Source organism: Centruroides vittatus, unplaced genomic scaffold (assembly GCF_030686945.1).
Source record: "Centruroides vittatus isolate TY-2023 unplaced genomic scaffold, ASM3068694v2 scaffold_861, whole genome shotgun sequence".
In the NCBI taxonomy this organism is placed as follows: domain Eukaryota; kingdom Metazoa; phylum Arthropoda; class Arachnida; order Scorpiones; family Buthidae; genus Centruroides; species Centruroides vittatus.
Window position 1 is genome coordinate 6815871 of NW_027122718.1, and position 12985 is coordinate 6828855.

The window sequence follows — 12985 nt, forward strand, 5'->3', positions numbered from 1 at the left end:
AAAAGGAAGGACGAATATCATATGCCTGGCAATCCTTATACCAAAGGGATCAATAGAATTAAAACATTACTTGAAATGATTTAAATTCGATTTATCAATTTAAATTATTTTAAAGAATTCTCTCACCAAAAATGTTTCTATTAAAAATTCTCATTTATACATTTTTCAAATAATTTTTAAAAACGTTCCATCTCGGCATTCTAATTTAGAGAAACCCGAAGATCTCTTGAGCAGATTGAAAATGTTTGTTTTTAAAGTATAAAATATCCTGGAATTTATTTTAAGGTTCTGTTCATTGCTATTTTTATGATATATTCCAGGCTTGCAGAGTTTGAGAAGAATAAATGTGTTTAATATTTACTTTTTATGAAAATTTATTAATATAAATAATAAAATATTAATTTATTAATAGCTTTCTAATGCAAAAAAAATTAACATAAAATATTTTTCACAAATAAATATTGATTTTGCAAAATCATGTAGTGACAAAAGTATTAGACCAATGATAAGTTTCACTGATGAAAAGTCAGTATTAGATGCAACATCCCTTAACGTAAACATACCTGATTTAAGGTTTGATTTTTCAAAAATTTGTATATTTTTCAAGCAAATCTCAGGCAGAGGATAAATGAAGTGAGCTATCTGGATATTAAGGAGAAGATTATTCTTAAAAAACAATATTTAAGTCAGAGATAAACAGCAGAACAACTTAATATAAGCAAAAATGCTGTGCAATAGAATTTTTTAAAAATATCAAGAAATTGATTCAACAAGAAATAGGAAAAGAATTGGAAAACCATCCATGACAACTAAACAAAAAGATAGAACTTTGCAAGAATAACTGGCATGATACTGCTTCTGAGCTGTTACAGAAGTGGCAAAAATGTTTCTGAAAGAACTGTACACAGATGTCTTCACTCAATGGAATGTGTTGTAAGGAACTGAGTCCGAACGTTATTTTTATTTTATTATTATTTCTGTTTTATTATCTTTTGTTTGGGGTTTATGTTTATTTAGGACACTGGTAGCATTAAAGTAGATGAAAACTCTGGACCACTCAGAGGTATTGCCAGAGTGTGGAAATGGGGAGGTGTAAAGGAAATAAGAGAAGAGGTTAAGGGGAAGTGTAAAGCGAGATAGGAAAGGCCGGAAAAGGGGAAAGAGCATGAGCGTCCGCATCGCATTTATTGACAAATAAACAAATACAGAACAGCATAGTACAACATGAATTACAAAACGCATAAGACAAATGTACAAAAATATTTACCGTCTTGGTTACAGCAGAGTTTAGAGGATTAAACAGAAAAACGCGTTATATAATTACAATGTACAATGAGATGTCTACAGTTGGACGGTTTACAAAGAAACAGGATCATGTTGTCCGCCATGGTAACATGCGTTGTAATTTTACAGTTGACAATTACTAGAATTGGACGGTATTAACAAATAAAACAGAAAAGTTGCCCATTGTGGTTACAATAAGATAGGTAATAAAAACAAATAAATGCGTTATTAGTTTACAATTAACAATTATACAATGACTACAATTGCGCGCAAAACCGTCGGTAGCTTGTAGTAGATCTTTAACAAAACTTGCACAGTTTCTTCACATTCCGGGCACGTAGAGGCAAGACAGTTAATATTTTAGTAGTATGATGGCTCCAAGGCTTTGGTGATCATAATAAAATCTTCGAGGGCACTGAAGATGTCTTTATCTTCTACGAGCTTGTTTAGTTGGCACGGCCAATTGTGTCCTTTAATGAGAACAGTCCGTTCAAGATTTACCCTGAAGTTGTCAAAATTTGGGCAATGAAAAATAAAATGTGTAATGTCTTTTATTGAGTTATCGTCGCAATCACAAAATGGCTGGTCACTATGCTTGAAACGATGAAGGTATTGACGGAGGTTGCCGTGTCCTGTCGTAATTTGGGTGATATAATAGTCCGTGTGGAAAAACTTATTATTCAGTCTAGAAAGAATGTCCGGGAAATGTTTATTTAGGACGAAGGTTCCCCACCACTCTCTTGTTAGTAATGAAAAATGAAGATAAAACAACTCACGGAGAAATAAGCACCATAGGAAACATCTTGCGCACTTGCGCTGCCCAGCGGAAGTAACAGTCCGCAGAAAAAAAATGGAGGGGGGAGTCCCCACAATCACTAGTAGAGAAATACTTGATAAACCGTCTTAAACATCCCAGAAAATTATGATAAATATTTTGTAAACGGTTTATAAGCTTTGTCGGAAACTTAAAGCTGCCAGAACAGAAAGTTAATGTTAGCAACTAAGTATGTAAATAAGAGGAGTAACCCAGCTCAAGTGTGACGTCACCTCACAGTATAAAACCCGTACGTTAACCGAAGAAGGAGAGGTGATTTCCAAACCGAGGTGAATTCCAAATCGAGGCGACTGTGAGAGTGAGGTAGATTCGAAAGCGAAGTATTTTCTGATAGAAGTCCAGATTGATAATTGGACGATCCAAGGTGTTAAAGAGGAGTTCGATTGACGATTTGACGATATCGAAAGGATTGAGGAAATAGTTTTCTTCGTATAGTGAGGTGACGGATAGACGTGTAATTAGTAAGAGATTTTGTTCATAGTTTCTAAGTATTTGATTTGTCGAATTTCAAAGGGGAAATTAATATTAAGTTAAGCTAAGTAGCTGAGTTTATTGTCGGGTTGACTTGTTGATTTCGTTAATAAATTTGGTTTGGATTATTGATATTTGTACGTAGTACATTCTAGTTGCTAATTAAATATATTTGAACTTTTGATTTGACTTGATATTTATTGTTATTACTAATTTTTCGGTGCACGCTTAAAAGCCCAGGCCTGGCAAACTAATCTCGAATCCGCGTAAAGTACCCGTTAGGTTAACGGAAGTTTCACCGACTGTAATTATAGTCGGTTTCCTAAGCTACTAAAAAAATAGTACTTTACAGTGTTCAGAAAGGAAAAAAAACCATTTATCATCCCAGCTCAAGCTAGGAAATGACTAAAATGGGTAAAAAACCATAAACTGGAATTTAGATGATAGCAAGTGGATTATATTCTCAGATGAAAGTCAAGTATCTATTGGATTTGTTGATGATGTTGCGCTGCATGGAAAGTTTGGACCAAGCAACATAAGTGTTTTGAATGAAACTATGAACTCAGAGATTCTTGAGCATAATTTATTGCCAACTATTGACAAATATTAGAGATGACCACTATTTTCCAGCAACATAATGCATTGCTACAAATTGAAAACATCAATGTATAGTCAAAGATCATAATACTTATGTCCTCAAAGATCTGCTAATAGCCCTAATATGAGTCCTTTTGAGTCACTATGAAAAATTCTGAAAGAAGAAGTAAAGAAGACACCAGAAGAAATCAGACACTGACTGAGCCAGAGGAAGCCATCATATCAGGTTGGATTTTGTTGGAACAAAATCCCTTTGATGCCAAGGCATATCAATGCCTTTATCAATGCCAAAGGAGATCCAATGAAGTATTAACTTTTAAATTTTTGTATGTCAAAGACATGTGGTGTAATACTTTTGCTGAAAAATGGACATGGTCACTTTTAAAAAGTATTGATATTTATTTATGAAAAAGGTTTCATGCAATTTCTTTTGCATTATTAGAAAGCTATAATAATAAATTTTCATAAAAAATAAAAATTGTATAATTATTATTGAGCATATTTGTTTAAATGATGCACATATGTTTGAAAGTAATGCATCTGAGAGTGAGACAGTCTAATATTAATACTTATAGCCACAGATTATACAGTATTATCAAATAATTCTTATTTATGTTAAATGAAAAGTTGCTTTTGCTTGTAATAAATTAGAGTTTTTGTTAATTATATATTAATTTATAGTTTACAAAGTTTAACTTAATATACTGGTATGCTAAAATATGAATGATTATAATAACCTCTATAATAAAGTTTCCCTATTATGTAGTAAAGTTTATTTTTAATACATGTTGAATTTTTAGTATATACAGTAGACTCCTCTATAACACGGTAGATATGTCCCATGTTATACGAATCTGTGTTGTACAAGTCACTTAGATTTTACAAATACATGAACCGTTCACAGCCCAAAGTGATTAACTTAGTTATTTTAAATATAACAAGTTTCTTTAGTAATCAGGTTTAAGGCACTACATGACAACGATTTTTATGGCCGTTGAATAATAAATGTTTTTTTTCCACAGGAAATGTATAAAAATTTATCAATACAGTATAGTATCGTACAGACAAAAGAAACTCAACTTTCCCACCTAAACTGTCCATATATATGCGTGACACTGGACGGCAGTCATCCAATCAGCGTCCTCGCTATGCTGGTAGCTCTCAAGTAGGTCCGCCGCTCGTCTACTATTGGTCCAGATTCGACCAATCCTGTCGAGACACGAGTTGGCCATGACAATCTGTCTCATTCTTTTACTATAGTATACGAGCCTCTTTTAGCGTGTTATACAAACACGATCGCAATTTTTCCACCATGTTATACGAATCTGTCTTATATGAACCCGTGTTATAGGGGAATCTACTGTATTTGATTTAAACTATAACAACAAATTGGGAAAAGATTTGCTCTGAGTGATAAAGAATCGTTGAACAAACATACCATTTTTATGGTCTATAAGATATTTGTTAGAAGAGCATTAACATTTTACAATGCATGCTACACTTTAGATAATTCATTACATATTGAAAAATATATAGCAGATCTTTTTTTTTTCTGAAAAAAAAAAAAAGGTTTAGATTATGAATATGACATGAGCTCATTTGATTTTTATATTTAGCTGATAAAGTAATCTATTCAAGATGTTAGAAAGTTTTAAAATACAGTATATTGATAGCATAAAAAATCTTTTAATACTATTTGTTTAAAAAATTTTAGGTTTTATGTCAAGACATAGATAAATATTTGGATGTAGTGAATGAAATAGCCTATGAACCAAAATTATCAAAAACCGATGGTAATGAAGACAATATCAATGAAAGTAAGTACTGCTTATTTATGAAAGGTAAAAAACATTTTTATGTCTTTAAATAAAAAGATTTGCAAGTCACCATATCAGATTTGGTTGCATATGAACTGCTAAATATCTGTAGACAGTATTTAATACAGGTACAGTAGAACCTCGATTATCCGGACTAATTGGGGATGAAGGTAGTCCGGATAAGGAAAAATCCGGATAATCGAAAAAAAAATTGACAGTGAAAGACATGTATATACATACAGTATGAATAATTTTTATTTGTCTAGATTTATATATAGCTTCAATATTAAATTAGTTTTTATTAAGAAATTCAATTATCGATTTTTGTTTAAAGCTAGCTGTTCTTTTTGATGCTGCTAAATCGTGAATACTTTTAAGACATATAAGTTGTCCTGAATTACACTCTTCTTGGCTCTCAAACCACTTCATGGCGACATCTAAACACTGGGCAAGGTACATTTTACCAGGCCCTCTGGTGGCGCAAGAAGACGGATTTTATAAAATAAAAAGCAGTTGAAACTGTCAAATTTTTATTCATAAAAATGCAAACTATTTATTGTTTTATGATGAGTAAAATGTTTTCGTCGCGTTTACGGCTTTTAAGTAATGGATAAACCTTTGAGGCGCGAGGCCCCTCGGACCACGAGGCCGTAAGCGGTGGCCCACGTCGCCCATGCCTTACGCCACCCTTGGCCATAGAAATGATGTAATTTGAATATGAATTATTTATAAATATGTATGTCAAGTTATATTTTTATTATGACACAAAATGTATTAAAAAGTTTACGACCACTGTGCCTGGTGAGACGTTGGAACAAAAAAAGTTACGCATTCCATCGCATACATAAACAGTGTCACAATTTGCCAAGTGCAAATCAGCAAATTCGTAAAATTTTTGTTTATTTTGAACAATCCGGATAATTGAGGTTCTGTGTTTTAATTACAACACCTGGTATATTATCTATTTAGTTATGTCATAGAAGAAAGCTAATTTTGAAAATTATGATATATAGATAGCTTTTAAACCAAAATAAGTATTTTTTCACAAATGTTTCTATATTTCTTTTGATATTATTATTTATTTACCTAGAATTTTTATAGCATTTGAAATAAAATGATAGAAATTACAGTCAGTTTTTGTTAGGACTTTTTAACTCTGTAGAGTGAAAATATTTTATTAATTGTGCTTTTATAAAGTTCATTAAAAAATAACTTTATGACGAAATCTTAAATGGCTGTATTGGTTTTTCTTTTTAAAAAAATAAAGTACAGAATGGGTTCACTACAGTTTATATATTTCTAATGCAAAGATGATGAAAATTATTTGACATATGCCTTAATAAATGGAAATGTGATGTATACCTTAAAAAATTCAATGTAGGCACTGGCACCATCCACCAGTGACATACGTCTCTCAGATCATGATGTGGATGGATGGCCATTTCTCTGTGCATCTGCACCTGAACCTGTGATCATTTTAGCTTTGAATAACAATTCTTGATTGTGGCAGTGAAGGGATGATGTCTCTTCACTGTACTCCACCATCTCTACACAGCAACCACTGATTTCCATACCTCTTAACATGCAGCAATCTGTGCTTACTCCTGAACAGATAAGCAGTCAGCCATCTTTTATGCCATTGCATGTGTAACCTCTCTTGGTCCCTGCCCACATCACTAATGTGGGAATTATAAAATCCTATTAATTAATGTATATGTACACAAATTTTATTGTGATTGCATTATTATTACAAAAATTAAAGCAATTTCTCAATGCCTAGTTACTTTACACCCATTCTGCAGTTTCAAAATCACTCTAATTCATACATTATTTTTTGACTCATAATTAGTTAATTAAAAATTACAAAATCAAGTATTTTTGGATATTTCTGTTCATCTTCAGTACATTTAAACAGAATTCTTCATTTTATTTACTGAAGCAAAGAAGAATATTCAAAAATGTTTTAAATTAACATAAAAATTGTAGTGAATTCATTTATATGAATTAATGATATAGTTTATGTAATATCTTTAATCAAATAATTAGAAATTTTCAGATTTTACTTAGAATATATTAATTTTATATAAAATGTTTCTTTTTGTTTTAGACAATATGAATCAATCATTTCATTTCTATAGAATGAAAGCAGTTGATACTTTATCAGAACTAGGTATGTATATTTGTTATTTGTTGTATTTTAATGGAACAAAATAATAATCTTATTTACATATCAGAAAATGTTGAAAAAGTTTAAAATCTCTCAAAATAATAAGTTTAAAAACTGTATAATTCTTTGCTTTTATGTTTGTATTTGTTTTTCTTCCAATTAGCTTGAATTTTAATATTAAAATGTATAATATAAAACACCTTTCTATTATTTATTTTTAATACTCATTATTAAGAGAACTTTATCAGATAGATCTTTAATCTGTCATAAATTTTATGGCTGAAACTGGTCATTCTCCCAGAGCGACAGTCCTGCATTTCAGTGTCTTGTCCCTCAGTCCTGCAAGTAGAAACTGTATTATTGGTATGTTTTCAAGCAACATTTCGGCACACTATTCCTGTTCTAAAATTATTGATTTCTTAAGCATGAATGCATTAATGTTCTAAAAATCAATGAAGTAAATTTCAAAAAGACTTGCATTGCTTTATATTTCTGTAATAAGGAAGTATATCTGCATTTTTTGAAAGAGTGGAAATGTCCTTCTACAGTTTTCAAAGAGAACTTGTATTTTTTAAATTTATAAACAATGTCCCTTAGAGCATGACATTTGTTCCTCATTTCAGACTATGTTGTCTCTCACTGTTACAATATATGATTGATGGGACTGATTTTATTATTTATAATCTTAAAAAACCTCATATTAACTTTGTTTATAAAATTGTTATTAATAAGAAAGAAGTTTACATCCAAATGTGAAGTGTAACAACTATTAACAATAGAAAAAATTGCATTCTCTTAAATAACGTAACATATAAACCTTAAAATCTCAATGAATTTTACTAATTTTTGTTAAATGTTTTTGATTTGAAAATTTGCTATTTAAAGTCATTTTTAAACTATAGAAAAATTAATTAAATTTATCTCAGTGAATTGAACTGAGTTATAAATACTTATTTCTGTAATTACTACTGTATATACAATTATTAAAAATTAAAAACTAACAGAACTTTTAAGCAGAACTAGAAGGCAACAATAAATAACTTGTTTATTGCCTTATAGAAAAAAAGTGTTGTTTTTAATTAAATTAAAGAGTCAAAAGAAAGCATTCTTTAAATAGTGATGTTTATAAAAGAATTTAGAATTTAAAAAGTGGATTTAAGCAGTTGTGCATTTAATTCATAATAAAGTTTATCAGAGATAGAATAGATTTCATTCATTATACAAACTCAATATTTGTATTATTTGTATATTACAGAAGAAACAATTGCAGCAGCTGATCCTCACAAAGTTCGTCATCCTGGACATGATTTAAGAATTTATTTACATTATTTGATGCGCACTGGGGTTCTTGTAGGAATTGATTCAATCACTGTTCACAGATTTGTAGATTTATATGAACATGCTCGACATGACCCGTCTGTAAGTTAAATTTTGATGAAATTCTAAGACTTATTTGTTTAAAGATGTCTATATTATATTTACTACATATATATTGATCAAACTTATTGTTATTTAATACACAGTGCATTCTTGCTAATCCAACTTATTATTTTACAGCATTGTTCGGATTAATGAAAAGTTCAGATTGGTGGGGTTGTGTAAACTATTATTTGTTGTTATTGTATGGGAGAATATGCATTTTATTTTTTCTGTGGGAGGGCGCTTTGACTCGAGTTGTTGTGGGTCACGCCTGTAGTGTTCGTTACTTTTTTGTTTACTCTGTATTGGATTCAGGAGGAATCCTACCCGTAGTATGCATTTGATTTGAGTGAGTTAAATCAATAAGGACTGTTTTCTATTTGTAATATTTGTGAATTCGTGTTACAGTTCATTTTGATCGTAAACAGGGGTTATATGTAGAGAAAAAGAAGCCAAAAAAAGAATTACAGATAAATACCATCAACTTGCATTAATATAAATTGCTAGGGAAACAATAGTTAGTTTGCTTTGTCATAAATTTGTATTTTTAAAGTCAAGGTAAGGATTGTATAATTTATGGAGTTAAGGCTTAATAGGCAATCAAAATCACTAAATTATAATATTTTGAAATAATTTACTAAATAATATTAAATAAAAATTTATTTATTTATTTACAAAATAAATTAATGATGTAAATGATTTTCAAATCAAACAAAATGAGGAGGAGATGGTATTTTGCATTTAAGTATGGAGCAGTATATCAGAGTGGTTAAACAAGACAAAGCTAAAAGAAATCTGTTTTCTTTTTCTGTTAAAGCTTGTTTGAAAAAGTAGAAAATAATTTTTGGCACGAAAAGAGTAAAATAGAAGGTAAATTTGGTGCAAAGTAGCCAAACCTGGCATGCAGCAGCTCTGTATGCAAAGTAGCATGTTTTTGCACAGGACTGTATCCATTTAAAGAGGTGGGCATCCGTAAACCTTAACTTTTAATTTCTGAGTACAGTAGAATTATCCACTAAAATCAGTTAGAATTGCTCTACAATCAGAGCTCAAACCTATCTTTGCTTACTAGGAGAAGAAAATTATTGTACTCAAAACAGAACATTTATTACAGTAACACTTTGCATTTTGCATTTTTTGACACGAATAATAAAATCATTATTGAAAATAGGGTTATTTCTTGGGGTTGTAAAGGTAATTTACAGTTTGGTTTAACGAATTCTGGTAAAATTTTTATTTGCTTTATTGCATGAAAATTAACATTGTGACAATGGCATTTTGCCTGGGGAATGGCAAAGATTTGCTTTAATGCAAGAATTCACTTTATTGGTATTCATTTTAAGGCACGTCAACTGTATATACATTTTGAAAAGTTTCATACAGGTGAACTAAATAAAGAACATTATATTTGATCTGTAAGACTAAATATCTGCATCCATATTTTCCAGTATAATAAGTCGTGTTAATATATAAAAAGTACTAGTATACGAAATTTTAAATTACAATAGAAAGGGCACAAAGGCATAATAATTAATTAGTTTCATACTGCATTTGGTACATATATTTATGTTAAACTTATTACATACTATACAGTTTAAGTATAATAGTTCAAAAACTCATCAAATCTATGTAAGGTTCATAAATTAGTTTCGCATAATTGAAAACACACAAAATTAAATTATTTAATAAGCACTTTCACTTGTTATACTCAAGCTTCTTCAGAATGTTTAGAAAGACTAGCAGGATTTGATTACATACAAGTTTTTAAATTTCAAACTTTAAAACCTATTCCATGCAATTGACTTCTGTTGTTCTTTCTAAGCATCCTGAAGAAGCTAGAGTGTAACAAGTAAAACTCCTTATTAAGTATTTTAATTTTAATTTTGTATATTGTCAGTTTCACATAAGTTTAAGTGAAACTAATTTATGAAACTTACACGTTACATTTACAAATACATTGTGTTTAAAAAACAAACAAAATTGGTTGAATTAAGTAGGGTTTGTATTAGTGCAGATTTGGATTAGTGAGAGTGTACTGTATATTTTAGTTTATATTCAGAAAATACTATAACACTTTGTACTATAAATAGATATGAAGTGGTTTAATGGATGGGATACTGCCTGGAAGGTCCACACACATTAAAGAAACATACTTAGTAGCAGTGGTGTGCAATGACATTTGATGATAGGAAAGCTGTGTTTCCATAAAAATTTTAAACAAATGCTGGAAATGACAAAAATAAACAGTTTATTTATTTTAATTGTAAAATAGATAATTGACATGAAACAAAGATATAAAAACTTGTTTTTATTATTTTTTATAAACTAACTCTATTTGGCAGTTTTTTTCCACAAAGTCATTAATTACTTTATTATAAAATCACTCGTCATTGATTCCATCAAAGTATTTAAAAGGTCTTTTTCTATTGAAAGCAATCGTGACGACAATCTTTCCTCTGACTGAGTGTTCTTTGCGAATGTATCAGTTTGCTTGATGGTTGAAAAAGTGCACTCAACAGACACACTTGTAGATGGTACTGTAAAAATTAATGATATTAAATCATATTATTTTTAGTACATCTTTGTTCAGATTGCCATTAATTATAATATGTTTTATGTCTAAGAGTGACTTACCAATATAGTCTGGACATGAATATAAATACAGTGGGTGATCGGTTAACGAACAAATCGGATAACGAACACTTTCGCGAAAGATTTTTATGTTCGGACAACGAACACCTCACAGAACAAACACAAGAAGAAGCGACGTAAAATAATGAATACCGATTGGTTTTCCCTTGTTTTTGGGCAACAATTCGAAACTTTTTGAGCATGGGAGACGACAGCATCGACACTCAACCCGGTATATACTGATCAGATTGTATTATTCTGAACTTTGAAACTCTCCCTTGTAATTTCAGCCTTTTATTTTTTTTCACAGAAACAATTCTTTTATAGTATTTGCGAGAGTGGGTTTTTTTATTTTCAAAAGGTGATTGTATAATAGCAAAGGTAGAGAGTGGGCAGATGATGTCTGATGTTGCTGGGCAGTATGGCTTGAACAGGTCTACAGTAGGCCACAGTTCAATCTTATCTAAGAAAGATACTGTATAATCAAGAAGACTCGAGCAGCTTAAGGAGTAACAAAAATCACATCCGAGAAATAAAGAACATTGAAGAGCTCATAATGGAACCTGAAACGTATCTGATGACAGAAGAACGCCAAGAAACTCAGAAAAATATGTTTTCTTCTGAAAAAGAGGATTAATGCCGATATCTGCTATTAATTTAAACATCTTTTGAAGAAGTGGAAAGATGTCAGAACAATGGTCTTAGAATGGCATCGAAACCAGGTTGAGGTTAATAGGCTTGGGGATGTCTACAATTACAATGCTGTTAATTACTTCTGAAAAATTCTGAAGAAGAGAGAAAAGCAATTGACATTAGACAGATTCTTGAACAACCACAAACGGGAAAAACATGACTAATAAAAATGCAAAACTGTGTATGTATGTATTTTTATTATTACATATAAATAAACATAGTAAGAAAGTATATATTTTTTATTTTTGGGATCTCCAGAACGAATTAATCAAATTCCCATAAAAACCTATGGTAAATCGATAATTGGTTAATGAACAATTCAGATAGCGAACAGAGTCTTGGAACGGATTATGTTCATTAACTGATCACTCACTGTATTGCAATTCACTACATAATTTAGATAAATCAAAAAATTCTCCATAAAATTTACTTAATTTAAAGAATTAAAACTCATTTCGGAAAATTTTTTTTCATAATATTTAAAATTATTAACATCTAAAGATGATAAAAATTCTAAAGATTTTATGTCTGAAAATCTGTCAATATAATTATAATTAAATATAGCTTTGTAAAGAAATATACATAAAAATAACATAAAATATTCTTTACTTTTAAAATCTCAAAACAATCTACTTAGTCAAATCACTCCCTACAAGTGGCTAATGGATAGAATCATTGGAAGTGTTATGCGATATTTTGGTGTGTAGCTTCCACGAGCTAAACTGCCAGAGGTTGGTGCTCTGTAAAGCACATGTGTGAATGCCTGTAATCTGGCTACTTTACACAATTCAGATATTTACACCATGGAAGCCATCTTATATTTGACAATACAGTGTTTCCATTGGGAATATGCATATACAAATTTATATTCGAATATACAAGAGTAGGCTGAAAACTAATGCCAGACATGCTTGTAGAGCTTGAACGAAATGACTTTCAGAAGCACGCCAGGTGGCATGTGGCAGTAACATTCTCCCTCTATACGCATGCGCAGGTTTGAGGTCGTTGCATTCATCCAGTGTATTTCGAGAAGCAGAAGTATGGAGATGTGTTCTAGTGCTATGTCAATGC

General features: G+C 30.5%; 1 protein-coding gene across 1 annotated transcript in view; it reads left to right on the forward strand.

Moving 5' to 3' along the window:
* Nucleotides 1-12985, forward strand: part of LOC136990123 (protein C1orf43 homolog) — a 40474-nt gene that overhangs the window by 15359 nt on the left and 12130 nt on the right. Inside the window, exons 4-6 of the mRNA XM_067288494.1 lie at nt 4902-5004; nt 7112-7174; nt 8427-8590. Coding sequence (XP_067144595.1) covers nt 4902-5004; nt 7112-7174; nt 8427-8590 — 330 coding nt within the window. The remainder of the gene's footprint in view (nt 1-4901; nt 5005-7111; nt 7175-8426; nt 8591-12985) is intronic.